Source organism: Manacus vitellinus, unplaced genomic scaffold (genome assembly GCF_001715985.3).
Source record: "Manacus vitellinus isolate BGI_N305 unplaced genomic scaffold, ASM171598v3 scaffold_72_pilon, whole genome shotgun sequence".
Taxonomy (NCBI): Eukaryota; Metazoa; Chordata; class Aves; order Passeriformes; family Pipridae; genus Manacus; species Manacus vitellinus.
In genome coordinates this window covers 1,113,283-1,140,744 of record NW_021940764.1, presented here as the reverse complement: position 1 = coordinate 1,140,744, position 27,462 = coordinate 1,113,283, and the positions used below count along the sequence as shown (strand labels likewise).

The window sequence follows — 27,462 nt, the reverse complement described above, 5'->3', positions numbered from 1 at the left end:
GGTGCCAGGTTTTGGGGTCCCTCACTGTCACCCCACCTAGTGCCAGGTGTTGGGGACTCCCAGGACCCCCCTCTGTCCCAGTGGAGAAGATCTTCCCTCATTTGCCCAACTGTTTTAAACTCTAATTTAATTTGCCAAGGAGTGGGAGTGAGGAATTAAGGGATTCTTGTGTCGTTTGTGTCAGGAGAGCACAGGGATCATTCCCATGGCTGGGAGCTGTGCCTGCAGGGGTCGATTTTCAGCAGCTGGATGAGCATGGAGTGAGTGTGGGCTCAAGTTTCCTCCTGTTGGGGTGATCCCCTCTCTGTGTCTGCAGGCAGGAACGTGCAGCAGTGGTGGCCTCACACAAACCCAGGGAATTGGGTTATTTTTTGCCCAAACACAGCTTGTTTCTCAGAGATTTAACACGATCTGACTCCAGCGAGCTGCTGAAGACATTTGTTCTTTGCTCTAAAACAGTTTTCCCTTCCTGTCTTCCATCTTTTCTTATCTGGAAGGAGAACACGATGCACTGAGTGATTAAACCAGGATGGATTTTTCTGGGGATATTTCCCTCCAAAGCCATGGCTGTTTCCCATCCCTCTGGCGTGGAAACAGGGGTTGATTATACAGGGAATATTATGTCATTTCTCTCTTCTCTCCTTGCAGGCATTTAGAAAATTGGGGAAATATTATATCATTTTTCTCTTCCCCCAGGTGTTTACAAGATATGGGAAATGCTACATGTTCAACTCAGGAGAAGAAGGGCGGCCTCTCCTCACCACAGTGAAGGGGGGGACAGGCAATGGGCTGGAGATCATGCTGGACATCCAGCAGGATGAATATTTACCCATCTGGGGAGAAACAGGTAAGACCTTCTTTTTCCTCTGGTGATTTTTTTGGAAAGACCTTCCCATCCCATCCCACCCAATGTCTAAACCAGCTCCTGAAAGCAAGAGGAGCTCAGTCTGTGCAGAAATGAGTTGCTTTTCTTCTGTGGCTGCCAGCTGGGAGCAGCATTTCTGTATTTCAGCTCATCTGGGAGTGCTGGGCTTGGAAATCTTGGCACCAAAGTTTGGGAGGCCAAACAGGAGTGTCACCACCTGTCCTGGGGCAAGGATGGGCATTTTTGGGTGACAGGAGGTGTGGTGTCTCCTTCAGAGGCTCCAGCACGTCCCTCTTCCTTGGAAAAGCATTTTTTGGAGGCCAAGTTCAAGGTGGACCTTCAGCTGCTCTCTGTGTTTTCCTCTTCCTTGGAATTTGGGAACATTTGTTGCCCTGATAGTTGTCTCTGCTGGGTTAGTGCTGCTTGGGTGGGTCAAGGACTGGGTTCTTTGGACTGGGAGCATTTGGGATGGATGGAATCAACTGGGTTGAGCATCTTGTGAGAGCTGCACTGGTCCTGGCACAGGAGGTGCTGCCCAGGAAAGCTGGAACTTTGGACTGTCCCACAGGTCTCATGGGTCGGGATGGTGTCTTAGTTTAACAAGATTACAACTTAGAAATTAAGAAACTTCAGGTAGAAATGTGGAAAAGGAGAAAAAAAAAACAACAGCTTTTTATTGACAAAATCTGAATAAACAACAAAATGTGCAATCAAAAACTTCCAGAAGAAACAAAACCAAGTCCCAATTCCCTAGTTCCCAGTTCCCACCATCCCAACCCAGGTGCCACAGTGGGAATTTGCTGGCAGAACTGGTGCCAGTTCCTTCAATGAACCTGGAGTGTGACACGTGCCACCAAAGCCACCCACCCGTTCAGGGCAAACCTTATCAGCTCCTCAGCAGTGGCAGCTGCAGTTCTCATGAAGCCACTGTTGACATTTGAAACAAAGCATCCAAAAAAATAAAAAAACACTGGAAAAATTGCCAGCCTCTATTCTGTCTGGCAGCTCAAGGCAGAGCTTTGTGGGGAGGGTTGTTCAGGAGGAGGAGGAGGAGGTTGTGTTTATTTTTGGTATCAGGAAAAGGAGTAAATATCACTTCAGGTCTCGTGTCACCGTTGCTCTGTCACCCTGTACAGATGAGGCCCCTCGAGCACCTTTCAAACTCCAGCTCAGCAGCAGAGAAGGGGGTTGGAGTCATTCAAAACTTAAAATTTATCTGTGTGGGGTTTGACTCTCCCGATTCCAGCAGCTTCCCGTGGTCCTGGCACTCAGGTCAGGTTGGCTCAGGCTTTCAGAGCAGGAGCTTTGCCTTCCAGTTTGGAGATCCAAGTCAGCCTGACCTGGCCCAGGGGAGGGGGAGGAAACCCTCCTTTGGAATAATCATTTCTGGTACCCTGGTTGGGAGTCTTGTCCCTTTACAGGCTGTTCACGGTGCAGAGGGGGAAGATGAAGAGCATCTACCTCTGATGTTTCCCTGGGGGAGCTCGTGGGGGCAGGAAACCACCTCACTGATGGCTCAGGGCTGTCCCAGGGGTGGACAGACAGCCCTGGAGCTCTGTGTGTTCAACCTTGTTGGGTTCTTGTATCGTGGAATCACAAACTGGTTTGAGTGGGAAGGGAATTTACAGACCATCCATTCCACCCCCTGCCATGGGCAGGGACACCTTCCACTGGCTCCAACCCATCTAACCTGGCCTTGGACACTTCCAGGGATCCAGGGGCAGCCCCAGCTTCTCTGGGCAACCTGTGCCAGGGCCTCCCCACCCTCCCAGCCAACAATTCCTTCCCAATATCCCCTCTAACCCTACCCTGTGTCAGTGGGAAGCCATTCCCTGTGTCCTGTCCCTCCATCCCTTGTCCCCAGTCCCTCTCCAGCTCTCCTGGAGCCCCTTTAGGCTCTGGATCAGCTCTCCCTGGATCCTTCTCTTCTCCAGGTGAACCCCCCAAGCTCTCCCAGCCTGGCTCCAGAGCTGAGGTTTTTATTGGGCCCCTCTGAGGTTCTCCATGGACAGGAAGGTTCTCCACAGCCCCAGGATCTGCCTTGTGGAGAATCTTTAGGAGGAACCCACCCAGAAATGTGCTGCCTTCAGAGCTGTGCTTCCCTGCCACTGTGATTTTGGGAAAGGTAGCTCAGTCTTGGGTGGGTAAATCAGCCTCTCATGACACAGGAGGCAAAAAAGAAGCAACAAGCAAGTGAAGAAATGAATTAGGAGGGAAAACAATGAGGGAGGAGGATCAACCAAGTCTTGTGGGAGGAGGCTTCCAGTCTGGTACCTCCACATCTGTGAGCATCACTCTCCTCTGGAGGCCAGGGGAGATGGCAGCTGCTGCTCTGCTTGCTCCCTTCAGACAACCTTCAAGCCCTGCCTGTGGCAAAGGAGGCCTGTCCATGGCCCTGCACTTCAAACCTGAGGTGGGGAAAAACCCAACCCCGAGTGCCTTCAGTTCTGTCAAAAATCTTGTGGCTTTCAGGGTGTTTTTGAGTGCAGACTTGGCATCTGAGCCCACGTGGAAGGGCACAATGGAACAATGTCCTCTGTTGATTGTCCTGCCCCCCATGACCTCCCCACTGCTAATCTCACACATATTGCACTGAAATTTGTGCTAAGCTGAGGATTAGAGGCACAGGGAGGGATTCTCACATCCCTAGAACTGGGTTGAAATTTTCCAAGATTCAAGGCAAAACTATAAAACCAGAGCCTGGATTGGTCAGATGGTGGAGGAGAAGCTCTTGGACTCGTTACAAGGAAACTTGGCCGTGTTCTTACAGGCTCAGGTAGAGCTGGTACTTGACTTTGAAGCCTGTAAAACATTAATCTTTGCCTTTCAACAAAAGACTTTTCATCTCCCACGTTTGTACGGCGCCTTGTACAAGATGTCTTCAATCTTCATGGAGCTCTCTGGACACCACCAGAATCCAAAATATTAACTATAGTGGTTAATAGTTGCTGTTCCCATGGAAACACTTAGCTCTTAGTAGGTAAGTGAAGGAGTTGATTATTTCCAAATATTTGCATAATAATGTAAATGTGTTTGGAATTAAATCTCCTCAGCTGCTGCCACTGGGACTTCCCAAACTTGGCTTTCTAAGGAAAGGCTTTGCCAAGGGCACAGAGCTCTTAGCAGGGAACTCCAGCCCTGGCTGTGGAGGGGGATGAAGGTGGATGTGGGGTGGGATGTTGGCATTGCAGTGCCAAAGGCAGGTGGGCATGGGGAGCTCCAGCCCTGGGGAACCTCCAGGGTGGAAGGAGTTGAGTTTTTAATTCCCTGGAAGTGTCCAAGGCCAGGTTGGATGGGACTTGGAGCAACCTGGGCTAGTGGAAGGTGTCCCAGCCATGGGACTGGATGGTCTTCAGGGTTCCTTCCACCCCAAAGCATTCCATGATTAAAACCTGACCTGCTCCATTCCCTCCTTATCTTTAACTCCTCAGATGTTTTCCAGACTGGTTTTGCTGCTCCATTTTCCCAGTAGATGGGCCCATCCTGGGCCCAGCAGCTGCTCTTTTGGCTGCCTCTTAGACAATGATTTTTGTGTGGTTGAGTCCTCTGACCTTTTTTTCCTGCAGTTCCCAACTTTCCCTCAAATGTGGCTGCTTTCCCAGCTGGCTGTCCCATGTTAGTCCAAGTTTTCCCAGAGCTTCCTGGGGCTGTCCCCACCCAGCTGCTGTCTCAGCCCTGGTGTTGCACCCCATTAGGGCTCCAGAAATGCTAAAGGTGGACCAACCTCCATCACCACAGGGGGGTCTTCACGTGGAATAACATTCATTTCTCTGGTCCATGGTGGTGCCCTTGGCTTGTGCTTCCTGCAAGGCTCTATCCCAGAGGAAACACCGACCCAAAGAACCCTCCAGGCCCTGCCTCTCCATCCCACCCATGGCCAGGACACCCCATAGGACCTTTCCTCCCTCACCCAGGCCCCTCAGACCCTGTGGGCACAGGGCAGCTGTGAATCCTTTGGCTCCAGGGGTGATTTTTACCAACACTGAGTTCAAACAGCAGCACCTGATCCTGTATTTAACCCCGAGGCTGCTTTGGTTTTCCTCTGGATTTGGAGATGCCACAAAACCACCTTTTCCTTCACAGCCCCTCACGGAAACAGTCAGAGCGTGGACTCCCCAAATCCTCCTTTTGCTGCTGCCTCAGGATCTCAGCTTGCTTTTTTAAATGGTTCTTTGCAATGCAAATAAGGAGCAAAGAAGGAAAACACTGGTTTGGAGCTTGGGATGGGGCTGCTGCTGGAGCTGCTGCCACCGTGTCACGTTGGCATATGGTTTGTAATGCAAGAAGAGGTTTAATTATCACTGACTGGGCAAACAGAACGAAGTGCATTGTCATCCTAGGAAGTCTTTAACCGAGGATCCATTGATATCTTGGGAAGCTGAAATATCTCGTCTGACAAATGACTTGTGAGAGGAAAATATTCCTTTTGCTCATCTTCTCGTGCAAAGCCGTGGTTTGAACATGTGAAATGTCTGTGCAGCCTGATTTTGGCAGGGCCAGGGCACACAGACAGCTCCAGCCTGGATTTCCAAGTGCAAAGGAAAAGGGGGAATTTGGCTGTGTGTGGATGTCGGGGCATCAGGCGGCCCTGCCGTCCTCAGGAGTGCAAAAATATTGTGTCAGGGCTGTCAAAATCGTGAGGGGGGTGGGAAAAAAAAAAAAAGTGATGATGCAAAGGAAAAGAGAAGGAAATCTGCAGCTTTGGAATTTTTGCGCTTCTAGAACCGAAATTTTCCGGCGTTTTATTTTAACCCCTGAGCTGCCCAGACGTGGAGAGAGCTGGGGGAATAATCGTGGCTGAAATCTTCACATCTCTTTTGTGCTTTGAAGAAAACCTTTAGGTATTCCTGGAATAAACCTGATCTGTTCCAGGTATAAATCTGGAAGTGTCCAAGGCCAGGTTGGACGGGGCTTGGAGCAACCTGGGCTGGTGGAAGGTGTCCCTGCCCATGGCACTGGATGGGCTTTAAGGTCCCTTTCAACCCAAACCATCCTGGGATTCTGTGGTGGGATATTCCAGGTGGGAATCACGATGCAAACAAACAAAAAAACCCCTAGAAATCTTACAAGAGGGGAAAAAAAATTATACCAGGGAAAACTCCTTCTGGTAACAGAGGAGGAAACAACAAACCACAGACTCGGGAGGAGTGTAGGTGGAACCTGCACATATGGCCCAGAGTCTCCCAAATTTTCCAGTTTCCCACCTTTGTCTCACAGGATGAGGCCCCAGGGAGCTGTGGGGCTGCTGAGGGGGTTTGTTTTATTGCACTTGGGAGGGAAAGAGGCAGAAATGCAATCAAATCCAGTAAAATCCCCCTGTAATTTATAGCAGGGATTGGAAAGGGAAGGCACTTCTGGGTAATCTTTCTGGAGTGGCCCAAGGAATTATCCAGTGACCTGGGGCAGGAGCCCAGTAAAAACTGGAAATCACTGGGCTACAGGGCTGGAAATAAGAAATAAAGTGAAGGGTTCTGTGTTTGTTTCAGGAATTGTTGGATAAAGGTGAACATTTTATAGCAATTAATCAAATAACACAAGGAATAAAAACGAGGGGGAGGAGAAACATGCTGTGAAATGGCCATAAGGAGGAGCAGGAAATCCATAAAGCTGGAGCTTCAATCCACTTAGAAGACAATCCCAGAGTATTATGGACTGCTGTTATTTACCTCAACAAAAACACGGGTTCAGAGGGATTTGCAGCACAAATCAGCCACGTTCCCTCATCACAACCAGCACCACCACGGTGCTTTTGGCTTGGGAATGGGTTGTTCCCCCTCCTTACTCCCAAAAGCCCTGATAATTTCTGGGATCCTGCAGAGGGTTTGGAGAAGGCCTGGATGACCTCAGGTGCCTGGAGGCCAAAGCTGCCAGCCCTGAAGGCTCATCCTGTAGAAGTTGACTGCTCCAGGCACAAACTGGGAGCGTTTCCATGGTTTCTTTGATTTATGTTTCTTTTCCCTGCCCTCCGGGATTCCGTGCCAGGCAAAACAGACCTGAGCAGCATCTTGTGCTGCCAGGATGGGGCTGTTCCTTCTCCATCCAGCATCTCCCTGCAAGGATCTGCCAGCGAGGAGACACAGCTGATTTAGCTCTGGGGTCCCATGTCCCCCCTTTCCCCAAAGCCCCCCCAGTTGCTCTCCAGCTGTGCAGCCTCTGTGCTCGGTGCATTAATGAGCCCAACCCCTGGAGCTGTTGGTTTTCCAGCTGTGGAGAGGCACAAGCCCTCACTGTCAGCTGCTTCTGCATTTTAAGATGATTGGTGGTGGCTCTTCATGATTCCAGGCCTCTTTTTGCTTACAAAAGGTCTGAACTGAAGTGGAGAAGCAGCCTGAGCTCCCCCAGGTCATGGCTGAGAACCCCCCCCGAGCTCCTGGTAGGATCCCAGGGGGTGTTTTGGATTTACACCCCAGGCATTCACCAGAGTTTGGGAAAAAGGGAAAAAAAAGACACAGGTCTGTGCCTCTGCTTCTTTCCCAGCTTGTGGAATAATTATAATGAATATAAAACTCGCCTGTAAATATAAAATAAGTAGGACATGGCCTGGGAATGGGAGAATGAGGGAGAGCAGCAGGAATGGTGGGCTGTGGCAGTGGATACCCCATCCACACATTCCTGCAGAGCCCTGAGCACGTTTCCAAGCAGGAACACACTCCCAGAAAGTCCATGTGTTCTGTGCTGACTCCAGGGCTTCTCAGAGCTTTTGCAATTCCCATCCCATCCCTTCCCATCCCAGGGGTGGTGGGAGCAGGGCCCTCCTACTACTGCCTGGGGGCAGCTTTTTTTGCAGATGAAACTCTTGTTTGCCTTGGAAGGGGCTGGTTCTTAATTTCATGATCAATTAAGATATAAAAGGGAAGAGGAAAAGAAAACCAACCCAGAAGGAAAGCAAGGCAAGGTGTCTGTGAGGGAGTAACTCACTTTCTCCAGCTCTTCTGAGCCCGGAGCGTTTCCCAGCTGATTAACAAACCCTGGGTGTCCCTGGAAAAGCTGCTCCCTCTGGGAGGAGGGAACAGCAAAAAGGCTTTTATTATTCACCACAAGAATGGTTTGAGATGGAGGGAACGATCCTGAATCCATCTGCAAACTGCAGCTGGGAGTTGGGGAGCTGGAGGGAGATGGGGGACACCTGGGTCGGGGTCCTCTGGTATTCCAGAAGCATCATCCCAGGATCCTGCATCAACAGCCTCCCTCCTGATTAGCTTCAGCTGATCTTTTATGATGGAATGATGGATAAGACACCCCAGCATCTCCCCTGGGGCTCGATTCCTGGTCTTTGGGGGATGTGGCAGTGAGGGGTCTCACGTGGGGCATCACTGACTGTTGGCTCCAGACCAGCTGCAGGGTTTTGGTGATGGGCTGAGGGCATCCCTTGCCATTTGGGCTTGTACTCAGGACATCCCTCATCATTTATTGATGTGCTGTGGCCATCCCTCACAGCTGGTGATGTGCTGAGGGCATCTGTCACCTCTTGGTGCTGTGCTGTGGCTCTGCAGGGTGAGGGAGGTGCGGGTGATGCCACTGGTGATCTGCTGCCACGTTTCTTCTTCTCTCCAGGCCACGTTTCTAATCCTTTCTCGTGTGTTGAGATGCCAAGTGAGTTGGTCATGGCTGTGGCCAGGGCTGGGGGTCTCTCCTGAGATCACAAAACCATGGAGCAATAAAAGCTGAGCTATTTTAGAGCAGAGCCACCACTCCCTGGGCAGAAACCCGAGCGTTTCAGGGCTATCTCAGGTCGCTCTTGGTGCCACCACCGAGGCCACCAAACCCCCTGGGAGCTGCAGCAAAAGGGCTGTGCCTGTGTTTTGTTGATGGGTTTTAATATTTCTGTTGTGGTTATTACTTCCACTACTACTATTTAAGGAGAGGCTTTGAAAGCTGAGGAGAAGGAAGTGCCATCTGCAGCGTTTGGCCCAGTGACAAATGATGCTCCACGTTGGAGTTCCTCGGATATTTTGGAGAGTGAGCAGCAGAGAAGGGAAGGGAAGTGGTTGCCATTGCCTTCTTTCGAGTGTTTTTGCACAGAAAGGTCTCTTTTCTGCCAGTGGAAGGTCAGTGTGAGGGAAGCAAAGCAGGTGTGCTTGGAAGTGGGGATGTGGAAGAGGTTTCTGCTGTTGGACAGCCCTGTGTTCATCCCAAAACGTGCTGGGAGCTGGAGGGACCTGTCCTTGTCTTTATGGGGAGAGGCCAAAGGTAGCACAGAATCACAGGATCATGGAATTGTTCAGGTTGGAAAAGTCCTCTGAGATCCTCCAGTCCAACCATCCCCCAGCACTGCCAAGGCCACCACTGACCCCTGTCCCCAGGTGCCACATGCACAGGGCTTTTAAATCCCTCCAGGGATGGGGACTCCACCCCTGCCCTGGGCAGCTGTGCCAGGGCTGGACAACCCTTTCCAAGAAGAAATTTTCCCTAATATCCAACCTGACCCTTCCCTGGCACAATTAGAGGCTGTTTCCTCATGCCTAGAATTCATGCTCTGCTTTTCCCTGGGATCTGGTCACCTTTGATCCAGGCCAGGAGACCTTCAGTTCACTTGGAAGTCTCACTCTCAGGGAAGGATCCCATTTTCTCCCCCAGCTCCATGGTGTTGTGCACCCAGTGATGGCCTTTTCCATATCCACACTCATTTCTTTGTGACACTCCAGCACCCACCACAAAGCCTGAACCCAGTCCAGGCTGACAGTCCCAGTTTGCTCTTCCCTCTCCCAGAGTGTTCCACTGGTGGCCTCTCTCCATCACTTCCCCCACCTCTCCCTCCACGACCTGCAGGTCACAGGGATGTGACTCCCTCTAATTCCAGGCTGGGGCTGGAGCAGCTCTGTGCTGGAGCCACATCCCAAGGGATGTCAGAGCTGATCCTGGGGGGGGAAATGGCAAAACCCCCCGTTTGTTTCCGTGATGTCCTGACTGAGATGCATTTCTCCCTCTCCCAGCTCTCATCCCAGCGTGTTCCCAAGGGGAAGACTGACACATTTTTACCATTCCCCAGCAGTTTGTTGTGCTCCATCCCAGGAGCCAGGGACGATTCATCTCCAGTGTCTCATCTGCCCTTCAGAGCAGACGTTTATTTGTGTAACAGCAGGAAAGGCCTCGCAGGGTTGTTTGTGTGATGTTACAAGGGCTCCTGTAAATATTTCGGTTATAAACCAAATAATTAAGCCTTTTTGCTGTGATTCAAGTTGATACTGAACTCGTGAAAGCTGCAAACTCATGAAAGCAGGAACATTTGTGTCCCTGGTTCCATCCCAGGGGAGCAGGGATGGGCTGGGACAGGAGCTGGCCAAGGTTTGGGTGCTGGATCTGCTCCTTTTGCTGCCCCAGGGTGGGATGTTGCCATGCAAGGAGTCCTGTGTGATCCCAGGATTGTCACCCTAAGGATGCTGAGTGGCTCCCATGGGCTCAAGGACCCTCTGACTGTACCAAGGCAAGAGCTGAGGGTTCCAGAGGCAAAATCTTTGCTTGGGGTTGAGGTTGGGGTCTGTAAAACGTAACAATGCAGAACTCTGGGGGCAGATAGTCCCCCCCTGCTCATCACATGGGGGTTGGACCAGATCACCAGAGCAGCTGTGACTGCCCCAGATCCCTGGAAGTGACCAAGGCCAGGTTGGACAGGGCTTGGAGCAACCTGGGATAATGGAAGGTGTCCCTGCTCATGGCAGGGGTGGGACTGGTTGGGCTTTAAGGTCCCTTCCCACCCAAACCATTCTGGGATTCCATGATTCTATAAGCTGAGGGTGATTAATCTGGGAATCACAAGGTCTGGAGATACCAATACATGGCCATGGAGAATGTGATTGCTGCATGGACGGGTCAGAACACACCCAGTGGTGCTGGAGACAGGGTTATGACCTGTTCTTGTCTGAGAAGTGTTGTCCTTTCAAAGGACAGGTTGAGCTTTAAGGTCCCTTCCAACCCAAACCTTTCCATGGTTCTATGATTGTACTCTGACCTGCTCCATTCCCTCCTTATGTTTAACCCTTTGGACATTTGACAGGTTTTGCTGCTCCATTTTCCCAGTTCCAAGCAGCTGCTCTCTCAGCTGCCTCTTAGGTGGTGATTTCAGTGTGGTTGAGATACTTGACCTTTTTATCTCCAGGTTCCAACTTCCCCTCAAACGTGGCTGCTCAACCCATTTCCTTTCCCAGCTGGTTGTTCCATGTTAATCCAGGTTTTCCCAGAGCTGTGAATCCATGATCTCCCTTTCATCAATACCAAAAGCTGGCTGGACATTTGGGCTCAGCCTCCGAGGCATCCTGGTACCCTCTGTGTGTCCATCCATCCCTCCATCCCTCCATCCACCCACCCAAAAGGGGCAGCAGCAGTGCCATGACCCATCCTTGGCCCTGGGAAACCTGCTCCCAGCTGACTCCTCTACCAACCCAAATTAGCAGCAGCTCTTCCACCGTTAAATATTTCAGGATGTTCCGGGAGGAGCGGCGGCTCCTGGAGGGGGAGGGCCGGGTGGGAGCTGCTTCTGTGCCTTTAAAAACCTGTCCTCCCTTGTTTTTATTTATTTTGAATCCTTCCTGTCCCTGTGGTGGCAGCAGCTCTCTGAAGAGAAAGCTGGCAGATGGGTGCCCGGGGAGGGGGGAGTTGGCACCCCCGGCTCTGGATTCCGGGAACATTCCTCCCCTCTGGAGGGAATATCTCCTCCTTCCCCACTCTGTGTTTCTGGCAGCAGCTCCCAGGGATGGAGGAGATCCCCGGGGTGGCTCCTGATTTTTTGGCTGTCCTCCCACATGATTCCCTGAGGATGCTGAGGTGGGAAGGGAGTTTATCTCCTGTATGCTCCATAAGCAGCAGGAGCAACCCTGCCCTGCTGTGACCCCTCCAGCAAAGCAGGTTACGAGACACTTGTTCCCTCACTTTAATGATTAAAGCTAAAGCTTAATAGGAGAGAAGCAAGGAGCTGAAATATTTATTTGCTGGCCAGCAAAAACCTCTTTTCCAACCCTGGAGTCCTGCTGCTTTCTCCTGCCCCGTGTATTATGTAAGAAGCTTTTTAATAATATACATTCAGACATATGGCCCCTCAGATTTAGTATGCAAATGCAATATGCTTAACTAAAAATAGCAGATATGCTTAATGTAGTTTGTTATAACACCTTCTGTTCCTCGGTGAGTAATGGATCAGAGCTGGGGAGGGAGGGAGCAGGAGAAATCTCCACTCCAGACTTGTCTTTGTGGTCCAGGAGCTTGGTCATGTCCCATCTCCTGCCTCTTCCATCCCCAAGACCTGGGGATTAAGTGGAAGAGCCCCAAATAAATGCTTGGTGGGAGATTTAAGTGTTGAGTTGTTGTAGGGAAGCTTCGGGGCCCAGCCTGGTGTAGGTGTTGCTTTCCATCCAGGAGTGTTAGTTTGTGGTTTGGGGTTTGTATCCTGTCTGCATTATCCCAGTTTTTACACTGGAGGAATCAGAGAACCGTGGAATGGTTTGGGTTGGAAGGGACCTTAAAGCCCATCCCATTCCACCCCCTGCCATGGGCAGGGACACCTCCCACCAGCCCAGGGTGCTCCAAACCCCATCCAACCTGGCCTTGGTCACTCAGTGCTTGAATTCCAGTGGTGCCAAATGACCCATCAGCTCCCTACCCTTATCCCATGGGATTACACAGCAGAGATGTTATTGTGGGTTTTCCAGCCTCTGGGCCACGGGAAGAGAGAGGAGGACACCAGGTCCATCTCCTGCCCTTCCCAAATCCCTCTTTCAGTCTCCTTCTTGCAGGCTGTGCTGGCAAAAGGCATTTTTCCTTCTCCTTTCTCTTCGTGCCGTTCCCTTCTCGCTGAAGCAGAGAAATAACAAATGAGGTGTCATTTTGTGGTGCCAGTTGGGTGACATCAGTGCTCCCCTCCCCTTGGGGAGGCAGCTGAGGTGGGGAAGGAGCTCTCCCTGCTCCTGCTGCAGCCCCCAGAGCTGGGCTGTCTGTCTGTGCTTTTCAGATAAGAGGACTCGAGGTTTCCAAAGTATCCTTTCATTAAAAAAAAAAAAAAAAAAAGAGAAAAAGGGAAAAAGGAACCCTCTGAAACAGTCTGACTGTATCCCAGGAGATAAAGGGGAAGGATTGATTCTCCACTGCCTCGCTTGTCTTCAGCACAAGCTGGTGGCCTTTCCTGCTGACAGCTCTTTGAGGGCTGGGGCTTTTGAGTTTGTTTTCCCAAAATAAATCTTTAACCTCTCGCACCAACATGACTTGCTGCAGTGGAGTTTGTCCCACAGGGCTTTTGTGCTGCTCTTCATCCACTCTCCACCCCCATCAAAGCCTCCTGCAGCCTCAAGGAGTCCCTGATGTGCAGGAGCCACATCTCTGTGCTTGTCCAGCCTTGGGCAACCTTGTCCAGGTGACCTTGTCCTTGGGTGAGGTTTGGGATATCTCACATCATTTCCCACCTCCAAGAGAGAGGAGCTGGTCCAGCAGGAACCTGTTCCCTGCCCTCATTTTACCCACTCTGATTATTCCAAGGACCAGTGGAACATGAAGCCCCTGTTGCTGGTTGTGCCTCAAAGCAGCAAGGTTTGAATTCCCAGCCATGGGGAAGGATTTGGGGAGAGAGAGGCTGGCTACCTGGATTTTTTCCTTGCCTGAATTTCCCACTGGGTCTCAGGTGTGTTTATCTGGTCCTGTTGGATCTGTTTGAGGAGATGAAGGAGTTGCTTTGACTCAGTGGAGAGAAATCACAACACCTCGGACGTGACTCCTCTTGCTGTAGCATCTCCCTGGGATGGGGTGAATCACTCAGGAGAAGCCTGGAAGGAAATTTAAGTGTCCAGAGCTGGGCACAGGCCTTGCCTGGAGCCTGTGTTGGTGCTGTCAGCAGCAGGGAGCCCTCCAGGGGCAGCAGGGACCCCAGGGCTGTCCCCACAGCACCCACGAGAGCCTGGCAAGGAGAGGAGACAACATTCCTTGGTGCACTCAGAGGTTGGAAAGGGGAACAGCTTGGAGGTGCTGTCCTGCCTTTGGGGTCCCAGCACAAAGGGGACATGGGTGAGGGACCTGTCCTCAGGATTCAGGGGCTGGGTGGTCTCTGTATAACCTTTGGATTACAGGATTTTCCATCTTGTCACAGCCACCCCAGATGCCACTCACACCTGCTGGAAAGCCACCAGGAGCTTTCCCCCTCTTCTGCAAGGGGGACTCTTCTCCAACATCAACCTGTCCCCATTCCCTCGGGCCAGCAGTGGCCCTGCCATGTGCTCAGGAGCAGCTGGACCCTCTGGAGCTTGGCCAGATGGACAAGACTGTGACAGGATCCCTGCTCCCCTGGCCACCCTCTCGTGGGGACTTCCGTGTGTTTGATTTATTGTTGTGGAATCATTAAGGCTGGAAAAGCCCTCTAAGATCATCAGGTCTGACTTCTAATTCAGCACCACCCTGTTCAGCACTAAAGCCTGTCCTCAGCTCCCACCTCTGCACTGTGTTCTCAGAAGTGTTCTCAGCACTTCCAGGAACGGTGACTCCACCGCCCTGGGCGTCCTGTTCCAGGGTTTGACAACCCTTCCAGTGGAGAAATTTTCCCTGATATCCAACCTAAACCTCCCCTGGCACAGCTTGAGGCTGTTCCCTCTCCTCCTGTCCCTTGTTCCCTGGGAGCAGAGCCTGATCCCCCCCAGCTCCCCCCTCCTGTCAGGGGGAGAGCGAGAAGATTCCCCCTGAGCCACCTTTTTCCAGGCTAAATTTGTTCCCTAAAATACAAGTGAGCAGCTGGGCTGGGCTCACACACACCCTGCACAGCCCCACTGGGACTCCCATTCCTGCTGTATCCAAGTGGGACACACACCACCTTTTCCCTGGAAGCTGCCAGAGCCAGTGGTGGACATCTCCTTTCCATCCCTGGGGAAACTCCAGTGGCAGACACCTCATTGCCATCCCTGGGGAAATTCTGGTGGCAGACACCTCATTTTCATCCACGGGGGAATTCCTTGTCTCTGGCTGCTCTCAGAGCACAGCCTGGGAACAGCAGCACCCACAGGACAAATCTGGAGTGACTGGTTTCCAACTGGGAAAGCTGCAGGGATCCTCAGCTGGGATCTGACCTCCCAAAGCCCCTTGGGAACAGTCTCATTTCAGCTTCCCTTCACCCTGTTACCAGACCACTTTAAGTGAAATAAAACACACCCTTCCCATGGGAATGAGAGCACACACAGGGGAGTGAAGCTGGTTTTGCTGGTGTGTTGAACTGGTTTCTTCCTAACTCCCCGTTTAGCCTTGCAGGTCCTGCTTTCTCCCAGCTATGTTTCCATGGCAATTTGATTTTTTTCTTTTTTTCCCCCATCTGTAAATCTTCATCTCGGAAAAATGTGACTGTCAGGGGTTTGTTTTAAGATTTCTGCATGGATACAGTGGGATTGAAGGAGCAGGTGAGTCCTCCCCCCAAGCCTGGGACCACGAGGCACATCCTCTGCTCCCTGCAGGTCCTGGCTGCTCACTGGTGTGATGAGCCCAGCGTGCTCAGGGGGTGCTGAGCTCCAGGCACAGCCCCTGGGGGGTTGTCTGAGGACACACAGTCAGGATCCCACGTGCTGGGCTGGATGGGAGGGATTTTGGGATTCCCTGGGTCGGTGGGAACAGGGAGGTTTGCACAACTCAGCTCGGGATGCTCGACCCTGTCCCAGGAATTCCAGCCCTCCCTGGGGGGCTGGGGGGGGAAGTGGGGGAGCTCTGGCTCTGCTGCTGTTGTTTCCATGACAATCCTGAGCCAAGGATGCAGTAAAACCAGAGATGAACCTCCACATCTCCTGGCATGTCTGTGCTGCCACGGCAACCCCCCATTCCCAGGGCCTTCCTTCCCAAGGGAGAGAAGGAACAGCGGCCTCAACAGACCCCTCATGGGTGTGATGGAGCTGGCACAGGGGTGAACATCTGTGTTTCCCTCCAGCTGTGGCACTTGGTGCTGCCTGAGCCCCTGGAGGGCACTGTCTGTCCCCTGGCTGGGCACCTTGGAGGGGTTGGGTGCCCTTTGCAGGGGGTGCAAGAGGCCCCAGTGACTCTCCCAGCCCAGTGAGTCAAGCAGGACTTTGCTCCCATTTTACAGGTGGGGAAACTGAGGCCAAGGTCAACAAGAGTGGGCAGAACCCAAACTTCCCAGCTCTTTGCAGGAGAAGGTTCATTACCCATAATAAACCTTCAGGCCACCTTCTGACCCAGTCACAACGTGAATCAGCAGAGAAAACACCATCTCCCTTACTCAGATGGAGCCATGTGGCACCTGCTTTGCCTTTTTCCAAGCAGGACCATCCTCCATGGAGCTGCCAGTGCTGCCAGCAGAGCTGGGGGGAGACAACTCCAGCCAGAAACAACCCATGACTCAGGTTGGATCTTCATTTCCCGATAAATGAGTGCCAAGAACAGCTTCAGACTGTTAATTGCCAGGGAGAAGTGGATCCTTTTGGACATAACAAGGCAGGGGGAGAGGGAAGCTCTGTGCCCTTGGCAGCACTTGTGATTTTAATTGCAGCTTCTTGCATGTTCACAGATGAACTTTGTCCCCTGCACCCGAGTGCACAGTCAGCTGGAGCTTTGTTAAGATTTTTCAAGGGATGCTCCAAGCAGAAAACCCCGACAAAAGTCATGGAAAAGCCACCAGGAATAGAAAGCTGAGCTTTCTGCACCGTATAATGCTCTGCAGCCAGTTTGAAGCAGATGCTGGATTAATCCCCAATTTAATTAACGCTGCTCTAATCCTTCAGTTGAAAAGAGCAGCTCGGGATTTGTTGGGAAATGCTGCCCTGTGCACAGTAATGGGGGTTAATATATTGAAAAATGCAGCCATCGAGGAGCTTTTGCTCTGTTCCCAACCTGGGACAGACTGAAAACTGAATTTACAGGCCCTGAGGAGTGGGGCTGGATGTGAATGAAGGTCTGTGGTTGGGGCTTCCCACCGTGACAAAATCAGGTTAAAAACTCTAAAAGGTACAAACCAGCCCCCGAGTGATTGGAATTTATTTTTAGTTTCTCTGCCATCTGAGCCAATCAAAGGGTTCTCAGGGTTATTTTTTGCCACGTTGATGGGTGATTACAAGAAATGGGCTGAAGGAAAGAGCAGTGGGCTGGTGCTCAGCCCCAGGGCTCCAGGAGGAGCCATTCAAAACCATGCTAAAACTGTCAAAATTAGCAAAACCGTGCCTGGCACGTGTCTCCAGGGACATTCTCACCCCTGGTTGCACCTCTCCAGGCTCAGGATGACAGGCAGGGTTTGCCCCTGAGCCTTTTTGGGGTTTGCTCTGCACAGGGATATTTATTTAGGAGCTAAAGACATCCAAATCAGATTTTCTTGTGCTTCTGGGTCCCATGAGACCTTCCTTTTCTTACACTTGCAGCAAATACTTCACCCCCACTAATGCTCCTCAGCCCCAGGTCAGAGCTTGGAAACATTTCTGGTGCATCTCATGAGTCCTGATCTGGGCAGATTTCATCAGAGGGGGTCATAGTTGGGCTTTTAATTTTTCTCTCTTAGTGGAAAACAGCTATTTTGTAGAAAATGAATTTTTTTAGGGGAAGTAACAGTTTTTCAAAGCCGGTTTCATGTTTATGGTTTCATCCTCTCCTGCGTGTCATGCAGGAAAAACAATGAGTTCTGCCTGGGTTTTGGCAGCTCTTCTAAAAAAAAAAAAAGCTGTTTGTTTTGTTCTCCTTGTTATGATCACTGATGAAAACTAATAACTGTGTGTGTTTTAAACCCAGAGTTTCTTCTGTGGTGTAGAAAACACCTTCCCCTCCCCTTCCACGGGTGCAACTGGCTCCATGCCAGGATTTCCTGTTTAAAATCACAAACCCTGTGGCTTTTAAGTCTCTTCTGGATCCCTGCAGGTTGTAATTTTGTTTGGTTGAGGTGGATTTACAGGGATTTACCCATGGATGGACCTGACACACAGTCCAGGTTGTGGGGAATGTGGGGAATTCATGGAATTAAGTCAGAGATGAACAGACCCAGGGCAGGTGCAGAAATAGGCAGAACAGGTTTGGATGGAAAACGTTTCTCCCAAAACAATTCCCGTTGCCCAACAAATGAGACTAAATTGGAGCTTTCTCGTCCCACTTGCCAGGTAATTACTGAGGGGACCATATGGAATCTCCTCCTGAGTGCTGGAAGTGGCTCAACACCAGGGTGGGATTGGTAGGAGTGAGGAATAACAGGATTGGAATTGAAATTGGGGGTGCTTGGGAGAGGGTTTGAGCCCACTGTGGTCTGTGCTCACCTGGGGCTTGGGCAGCTGCAGAGCCCAGGGAGGTGTTGAGCAAAGATGAGGTTGGATGGGGATGTTCTGCATCCCCAAAGGTTTTGGGGGGAGCTGGCCTGGACCCTCAGGGCAGGGGTGTTTTGGAGGGGCAGCACTGGGAGGGGTTGGCAGGGAGGAAACCCCCAAAAGGGACCTTCCTGGGGGGCAAACGCAGGGTCAGAGAGTGAGGGAGCTTGGGTGGGGTATTGGGAAGGAATTTTGGGCTGGGAGGGTGGGGAGGCCCTGGCACAGGTTGCCCAGAGAAGCTGTGGCTGCCCCTGGATCCCTGCAAGTGTCCAAGGCCAGGTTGGATAAATTTGGAACAACCTGGGCTGGTGGAAGGTGTCCCTGCCCATGGCAGGGGTTGGGAATGAGATGATCTTTGAGGTCCTTTCCAACCTAAACCATCCTGTGCTTCTGTGATCCTATGAGGAAGATTCTCTTGGGAGAAGGCAGCAGATCCCTTTGCTGCCTGACTGAGGCAGCAGAGTGACATCCTCTCAAGTGATGAGTTCCTGAGCTCTGGAAACCTCATGTCATCCAGTACCACCTTATTCTCCCCTCTGTCATCCCATGGCCTGGTGTCTTCTGCTCTTGTGTCCTGCATGTCTTTGCAGCAGCTCCATGGCTGTGATTCCTTGGTGCCAGTTTGTACCAGGCCTATTTAGGATTTCATACAGTGCTGTTAAAAATTGAAATGAAAATAGTAGCAAAACACTAAGGAATAGTAAGAAAGTAAAGAATGATTCATCTTTAAACAGAAGCTCTTTAGGTGTGGAGGTGGCATTGCTGGCCACCAACATGGATTCACAGAGTGGGTAACTGGGATTTTAGGCCAAATTATGCATTGTTAACAACTTCCTTTGCAGATCAGTGTGTCCCCCCCCTTAGTCCCATGTGTTCCCTCAGGTTTGTTGGGATGTGAGTCCATAGCAGCAGCACTAAAAGGAGAAGGGTTACATGTCCCAGCTCTGCCTGTGTGGTCAGAGGAGCCCAAAGCTGGAGAAACCCTGAGTGTTCAGGGAAGGTGAGCCCTTGGGATAAGCAGTGTGTAAGGACCAGGAGCCTGGAGATGTTCTTGGTCCCAGCTGGCAGCAGAGGTGATTTGGGCTCAGGCCCAGGTGTGCTCTGCTCACAGCAAACCCTGCTGCTGGCTTTCCTTCCTGCATTCCCAGAAGTTGATGATCCAGGTGAAGCATTCCCAGCTGCTCATCTGCTGCTCTGGAGCATCCTGGATTTACCAGATACCATTTTCTATGCAGGTGGACACTGTCCCACCCTCCACAACCCTTTAACCTCCCCCTTCTTCTTCTTCTTCTTCTTCCAGAGGAGACGACGTTCGAGGCTGGAGTCAAAGTCCAGATCCACAGCCAGTCCGAGCCACCCTTCGTCCAGGAGCTGGGCTTTGGGGTGGCCCCTGGATTCCAGACCTTTGTGGCCACCCAGGAGCAAAGGGTAAGTCCCGAATTTCATTTCCACACCAAGATCCTTGCGGTGGTTCCACACGAGAGGTTGTCCCTGAGCACCGATGCCCTTTGAGAGGCATCTTCAGCACAAACAGCTGGTTTTGTGCTTTGCTTCCAAAACTGGTTGGGAGGAGAGCAGCTTTTCCAGCATTACTTGCAGTGCATTGCCCACAATCCCTGTCATTTCAGCCCCAGAAGGGACCTCATCCCCTGTAATTTCCCTCGGCCGTGGCAGCCGCTCCGTGCGTTGGGTCCCGTCCAACCCGCCCAGCTCTTTGCCAAAAAGCTCTCACACCACAGGGATGGCAAAAGAGAAAAGAGGAGAGTGTTTCCTGACGTGGAGCAGCGTGAAACCCATTCAGGTGACACGGAAATAGCCCCGTTATTTATGATCAGCTGTGCTGGGATGCTCAGGATGCTTCGCCCTCCCCGAGCCCCAGCGGTGACACGTCAGCGTGGCGGCGATGGATGTGATGTGACGTGGCAGCATTAAACCCAAATCCTCATTAGGCATATGGGAAGCTGGCCAGTGGAATAGGTTTTCCCCCCAGTGCTTTCATTCCAGCCCCCCTGCCTCATTGCCTCACTCGTTTTCCTCCCTGCTCCTCCTGCATCCGCCCTCAAATGAGACGTAAATCAAGCGCAGGGAAGCGAAGACGAGCTGTTGGAGGGTTTGCTCTGATTAAACCTCCGTGGGGATCAGGGCTGCAGTTGTTCACTCCAGCTCAGAGCAAGGCAAGGTGCAGGTGAACCACCAGATTTATCATTCAGGCCTCTCTCCATGGCCACCAGGACACAGCTGGAGATGCCACAGCTCCTGGATGCAGCTCTGCTCCCCTTCCTTACGACTCACTTGTGTGTCATCCTCCAGGAGATCAGGGGGGTTTGGGCTCCAGGTGGGCGAGTGCCAGGTGGAAACTTCTCAATTAAAGCTGAGAGCTGTGGATTTGTAGATCTGGTGGGAAGCCTGGAGGAAAGGAGCAGCTTTATTACCACTCAGGGCTCTGTTTGGGAGTGTAACACCCGAGTAACAGCAAGGCAAAGGGTTCTTTGGGGGCTGAGGCAGCAGCTGCTGGAGGCCAAAGCAGAAATGGGTTGGAAAAGCCATTTTGGGCATTTTTCCCAGCCATTCCCTTGGCACAAGCCCTTCCATGCATCCCCAGGGTCCTCACCTGGCTCCAGAGGGGGAGCTGCCCCGGGGGACCCAGCAGCCTTTGGCATTGCTTCCGTGGGGCAAACTGTGAGGCAAAGGACCTGGAAGGGTGGAATAATGATTAATTAGCACCAGAACTGCTGACAGGAATTACCAGGCAGGGAATGCCTTATCCATCTCCTCTGGCATCTTGGTCACCTCCCAGAGCAGCCAGGGAATGAGTGTGCTGGGTCATCCCTGTGCCTGGAGGTGCTGTGGGTGTACTCAGTGCAGAGTGGGGTGTTCTGGATACAGCCCTGGGATTAGGGGCCAGATAAAATTCCCTAAAACTGCCAGGTGTAGCTCTTCCCACACCAGAACCTGGCAGGCACTGGATTACCCCAGGGGTGACAAATGAGTCAACAAAGGTGAGGGAGGAAGTCACTGTCGGAGCAGAGAATTCCACTGGGATCTTGCATTTCCTTCCTCAGCATGAGAGTGTTTTTCAGCTGTGAAAAAACAGCTCCAGCAGAAGCAGCAGCCCCTCAGTGAGACCCTTTAGCTCTGCAGAGAGGCCAGCAGGGGAGATGCCAAGGCTGGTGATGGATGAGGGCACTGCCCATCAGCACACAGGGCTGGGCAGGGGGGTTGCAGTGCTGGGCAATCTCCTGGTGCTCAAAGAGTTTTGGCAGCAGCTCCTCGAGTCAAACCCACCTGGCAGTTCCAGCAGTAATTGGAAAGATTTGTCTTCCTTAAACACCCCAGTTTCAGCAGGATTTGGGAGCGTGGCTGGGAGCTGGAGCCTGCAGGAAGGATCTCAAGGACTTTGTGTTGAGAGAGAAATAAGGTAAATGCTGGAGGCTTTAAGACAGCTGCTGTAAATCTTCCCCACCCCATTGCCAGCATGGAACTATTCTGTTATTTCTGCTAAAAAATTAGAATTCTTATCAGGAGGACAGAACCTGAGAGGGGAAAAAAAACACATCCCTCCCCAAATCCCTTCTTCCAGGCAGGGGGGATGTAGAAGATAACAAGAAAAACAATTTAGAGGGACTTTTAGCTCGAGTGTGTCCCTTCTTCTGCAGGTTTTGCCAGAGTTTTGATGCTGGGAGAGGGAAGGGCACATTCCTGCTTGGAGTCAGGGGTTCTGGAACTGATTTAATTGTACTGAGGGCTCCAAAGCCTTTCCCCAGGAGAGCTGGAGGGATCTTCATATTCAGCTCCCCAGGCATTGCTGCCTACCCTAATCCCTCCTCTCCATCAAGTCATTTTTTAGCCTAATTACAACCATTACAAGGTAAACTATCTCCTCTAATTACCCCCCAGGGCAATCACCCACCTTCTGAGGCTCTCAGTGCACATCTTTTATTCAACCCCCTGATTTAGTCTGTTTTTCCCCTCTAAATCTCAACACCTGGGACAAGCTGCTCCTTCAGTAAGCCAGAGCAAAAGATGGAAAAGCCCATGAACCTCACCCTGGGGACCAAGTCCAGCCAGTTATTGGGGTCCTAAAACGTGTCTTTTACGCCGTGAAACATAAAAGAAATGATCCTCCAGCTGGAAAAGAACAGAAATAAAGATAAAGAGAAGGTCGTTTCCCATCTCCCAGCTCAGAGGAGCCTCTGTTAGTTATAAGCACTATTTCCAGCAATAAAATATAGGTGTGGATTGGGGCAGACTTGCCTTGGTGTGATGTGGGAGCTGTGTCAGACAGACTTTAAGGTGCAGGGGGTTGTTCATGGCTGGGTTAGAGGTTCATGGCTTTATTTCTGACTATTCCTCAAATCTACCCTTTGGATCCCCATCCCAGGCTGGAAATAAGAGTATTTTCTGGGCTTTGCTTCCTGATTTCCTGCCTTTCCAGGTGTGCAGCTGCTTAGCACCAAGCAAGGGCTTTGCATCTTGGTCCCAGGGTGATAAATCCTGGCTCTTTACACCCAGAGCTTTCCCAAAGCCCCTTGTCAGAGCCAGCTCTGGGGCTGGGCTGGTGTGTGATCCCATTAAATCTCCCTTTAAAATTAGCTGCCAGTCTGGAGAAAAAAAAAAAAAAAAGGAACCAAATCAGCTTTTCTCCTCCTCCTGCAGTGGCTGAGCCCTCTTGATTCCTGCGGGGAGAGGCTTTTTAAGACACATTTCCCAGTTTTTGGGAGCCAGGTGGTTAATGTGGGAATGCTGAGCTGCACTAAGAGCATCCTGAGAGGGGCTTCCCACGTGTCTGGGCTTGGGAGTGCTGAGTCAGCCAAAGCAATCCTGCAAAAAGGCAGTGCCAGCAGGAGGTTTCCTCCACAAAATGTGGTGGTTGGGTTATTTAGGCCAAGCTGTTCGTTTGCTGTGGGCTCGTGGCCGAGGGGAAGATGTTTTCTGGCTGTGAGAGAACTGGGATCGTTCAGCCTGGAGAAGAAAAAGATTTGGGGTGACCTGATTGTGGCTTTCCAGGACCTGAAGGAAGCCTAGAGAAACATGGAAAAAGACTGTTTACAAGGGCATGTAGTGACAGGACAGGGAAGTAGGTTTAGATTGGATATTAGAAAGAAATTATTCACTGGGGAAAGTGAGTCCCTGGCACAGGTTGGGCAGAGAAGCTGTGGCTGCCCCTGGATCCCTGCAAGTGTCCAAGGCCAGGTTGGAGGGGGCTTGGAGCAACCTGGGCTAGTGGAAGGTGTCCCTGCCCATGGCAGGGGGTGGGATGGGCTTTAAGGTCCCTTCAAACCCAAATCATTCTGGGATTCTCTGAAATCTGACACTAAAGTCTGGGGGGAGCCAGGACTGAGCTCCCTGAATGACTCAGGAGGCAGCACATGATGGATGATCACAATTAAAACAAGAGTGTCTGGATGGAGGAGGGTGGAAAACCTCCTCCCTGGATTAGCCTCCAGGCTGTGGCTGTGTCTGACTGCCAAGGGAAAGGAGCTGGAGTGGTTTCCATGGCTGTGTGAGCCCAGAGCTGCTGGTCTGGGGGGTTCACACCCTTTCTCCTGGGGTGAGCTGGCCACAGTCCCTGTCTCAGCCATGGTCCCTGTTGTGCCTCAGAGCCAGGGATGCTCCAGGATGCAGGGGTGTGTTTCCATGGCAATTGCTGAGACTAATGAATGAGGGTTGTTTGCTCATGAATGGGAGCTGTGCAGAAGCTGGCACAGGACATGCTGTGCCCTCACCCTCCAGTCAGGTCCCAAGGGAGGGCAGGATCCCCCAGAGCAGGGCAGTGCCCTTCACTTCCCTCTGCTCCTCCCTTTGGAGGGGTCCCCCTCAGTTTTCCCTGCTTTCCTGGCTCTTTTGGGCCAGCCTGGTGTTGTAACAACCCTCTCCAGACCTTCTGTTGTGCTTGGGGGGGCTGCAACATCCCCCCATGCCCTGCACCAGACCACGGCACCGAGGCCTGGATGGACACACTGGAAATTACATTTCTAAGGGCTGATCCCTGGATGGACACACTGGAAATTACATTTCTAAGGGCTGATCCCACGGAGAAAAATAAACTCCTGCTGCCTTTGGCTCCCCTTTTCCTGGCTGGTTTTTGCAGCTGCATCTCAGGGGGCATCTCCCAAACCTCTCCCAGAAGGGCTGGGATCAGATAATGGTTCTTCCCCAAGCAGCTGCTCCCGGCCACGCCACGGGCACAGCACATTAAGAGGAGATGAAAAGCACGCTGAAAATGGCAATTTCTGCCAACTTGGCAGTAAAAATTTAAGAGGCTTCAATTAAGCAACAGGTTGGAAAGATGGAGCAATATCGTTTAATAGGGCTCGAGTGGGCCTTGGAGACTCATCCCCTCGTAACGCTTGCACGGGACAGAGAGCAGCAGCTACCAGGAACTGCAGCATCCAAAGTGTAATTACAGAGGCAGGAAAATGGGACTTGAGTCTGGCAGTGATGGCTCAGAAGCCCCTGTTTCCACTCAGGGTGTAGGCAGTGGGATTGGAAAATGAGGAGCAATTAAATAACTCAATTTCTGTGTTATAAGGGGGTACCAGGGTGGGGAGGCCCCAGCACAGGTTGCCCAGAGAAGCTGTGGCTGCCCCTGGATCCCTGGAAGTGTCCAAGGCCAGGTTGGACAACCTGGGCTAGTGGAAGGTGTCCCTGCCCATGGCAGGGGGTGGCACTGGATGATCCTCAAGGTTCCTCCCAACCCAGACCATTCCAGGATTCCATGGTTCTGTGATTCTTTGCTTCCTGACCCTTGCTCAGAGCATCTTCTCCTACCTCCTCCTAGGCCCTCCTAGGATGTCTTAAACCTCCTGCTGGAAAAACGTTCACTCTCTGATTTCTTTCTGTTTCCCTCAATCCCACACTCTGTCCCAGTTGAATCCCTTGAGTATATCATTAAATTCTGAAGTAATTCAACAGTGAGAAGCCAGACAGGCCAGCAGCAGTGGCCAACCCCAGAGACACCTTCATTGCACGAGAGCAGTTTGAAGCAGGTGGAAGAAAACATTGGGTTTGTAGGGCAGTGATGGGGTTTTGGTTGGAAAATTGGTATCAGGAGTGAATCAGGGTGTTTGTGAAAGGATACAAAGGAAAATGGGTTTGGAGGGAAGTGATGGGAGGCTGGGAATGGGGCATCTGAATGGGCAGAGATTGGGAAGGGCTCCCTGAGGGAGGAGGTCAGAAGGGACATCAGAGATGGGAGTAAAGGAATGGTTTGGGTGCTCCTGCTCACCCTTCAGTGTGGGATGTGGGTAACAGGGCTCTTTAAGAAGATGGAAAGCTGAGGACAGGAGAACTTCAGCCTCCAAATTGGGCACCTCTGCAAGAGTTTGGCCACTGTGGTCCAACAAATACAGCCAAGGGTGTCCAGGAGAAGGGGGGGAAACAGCTTTGCTGCCTGTGGATTTGCCAAGGGAGTGACCAGGAGGGAGAGGGCAGAATTTATTGGAACAGGGCAGTGGTGGAGTCACCTCCCCTGGAGGGATTTAACAGCCATGTGGCACCTGGGGACGTGGGTCAGTGGTGGCCTTGGCAGGGCTGGGGGATGGTTGGACTCAATGATCCCAGAGGTATTTTCCATCCTCAACAATCCTATCTTACAAATCCTGTTATCTAATGAATTTAAGACTGAGTTTGCAGATGAGCCACAGGTCCAGCTCTTTTAGGGGGGAGCAGAAGTGAGTTGTAGGTGGTCAGTGCAGTAAATGCTGGGAGCAGCCACCCAGCAGGTCCTGGGAGCAAACCCAGGATGAGGCTCAGAAGGGGCTGCCCTTGCCTTTTTTTGTGGCTCTGCAGGAGGTTTCAGTATTGCTGTTTGATTTGCAAAATGATTCCCAAAGAAACAGGGACCCAGAGCATCCTGGAGCTCCAAAGTCTCATTTTCCTTCTGGTGTCCACTCACCTCCAGCACCCAGGAACCCGTGGGCTGTGTAACATCCCCGAGCTCTGCTCAGGGGGAGCTTCCAGGTCCTGGAAGGGTTAAGCTCTTGTCCTTAAAAGTCAGTTCTGTAGTGCTTGTGTGAAGAGAGCAAATGGGAAGGAACACTGGCAGAGGGAGATGGCAAATTGAGAACTTCCAGCATCATTAACTGGGAGCCGGTGCCAGCGAGCCGTGTGTGCACTGGGTTTCTCATTTTACAAGTGCTAAAGCTGCCTGGGATTGGAATTCTATTAAGTTGATGATGTTTGATGTCTCATTAAAGAGCAGAGCTTCCTGGTTATTATTTCATTTGGAGCGAACGCTCCCCATCGGCGGTTTGGGATGTTCAGGGAGGGGTTGGAATCCCTCCCTGGGGTCAGGTGGGGACCCACATGTGGAGGAGGCAGGAGAGGGGCTGAGTGGAGCAGAGTTGATGCTGGATACGTCCCCAAGGCTGGATTCATGGCACAGCCCAGCTGCAAACAGGGCAGGGAAAGGTTCTTCCCCCAGAGGGTGGTCGAGCACTGAAAAGGCTCCCCAGGGCTTCCCGAGGCTGCCAGAGCTCCAGGAGTGTTTGGACAACACTCTCAGGGACAGGGTGGGATTGTTGGGGTGTCTGTGCTGGGCCAGGAGTTGGACTGGATGGTCCTTGTGGGTCCCTCCCAGTTCAGGATATTCTGGAATTCCATAAAACTGCCCCAGCCTTGTGCTGGGAAATCTCCGCTTCATTTCCACACGTTTCCCTATTAGATAAAACTAAACATGCAGAAAAAAAAAAACAGAGATAGCACTTAAAATTAATTGAAGAGAAGAGCTCTGTGGCTGCAGACAGAGCTCTGTGGCTGCAGACAGATGCTGGCAGCTCCCAGGAGGCCCCGTGCCAGGAGCAGCGTGCCAAGGGCAGCGGCGTGGCCAGGGAAAGGGCAGAGCTGTGCTGATCACCCCCCTCACCCTGATCTGCTTCCCCTCCACCTTTACCAAGAGCATCTCCTCCTTTCCTTGCGTTCCAGGCGAGCAGGATCCATCCTGCTCTCGAGGAGACGAGTCAGTTTGTTCCTTTTCCTCTCGGCAGGTTCGTAACCGATTTTCGGGATCCCTGAGAGCCGGGATCAAGGGGGTTTAAAAAGCATTTAATTCATTAATTAATGACTTAACGATTGCAAAAGTGCGAGGACGTGGGTCTGTCAGCCTCAATTAGAGGCTGAGCCTGGGTTTCTGTGAGCATGAGCCAGCACAGTGCTGGGGAGGGACAGGTGCCCTTGGAAAGCTGCCCTGGCAGCCGAGCAGAATTAGATCCTGCAGGAGCTGAGGGCAGGAACTGTCCCTGCTGCCTTTACCCCTGCCTTGCCTGCTGCTTTTATGTGGTTTTTTTACCTTTTGGTGGCTGTGAGGGTGGGGAGGCCCTGGCACAGGTTGCCCAGAGAAGCTGTGGCTGCCCC

The 27,462-nt window shown here is 51.8% G+C and overlaps 1 protein-coding gene across 1 annotated transcript in view; it reads left to right on the top strand.

Annotated features, from left to right (window-relative positions):
- LOC103757833 (acid-sensing ion channel 2) overlaps positions 1 to 27,462 on the top strand; it is a 374,103-nt gene that overhangs the window by 340,109 nt on the left and 6,532 nt on the right. Inside the window, exons 2-3 of the mRNA XM_029964494.1 lie at positions 697 to 847; positions 19,409 to 19,536. Of these exons, the coding sequence (XP_029820354.1) occupies positions 697 to 847; positions 19,409 to 19,536 (279 nt within the window). The remainder of the gene's footprint in view (positions 1 to 696; positions 848 to 19,408; positions 19,537 to 27,462) is intronic.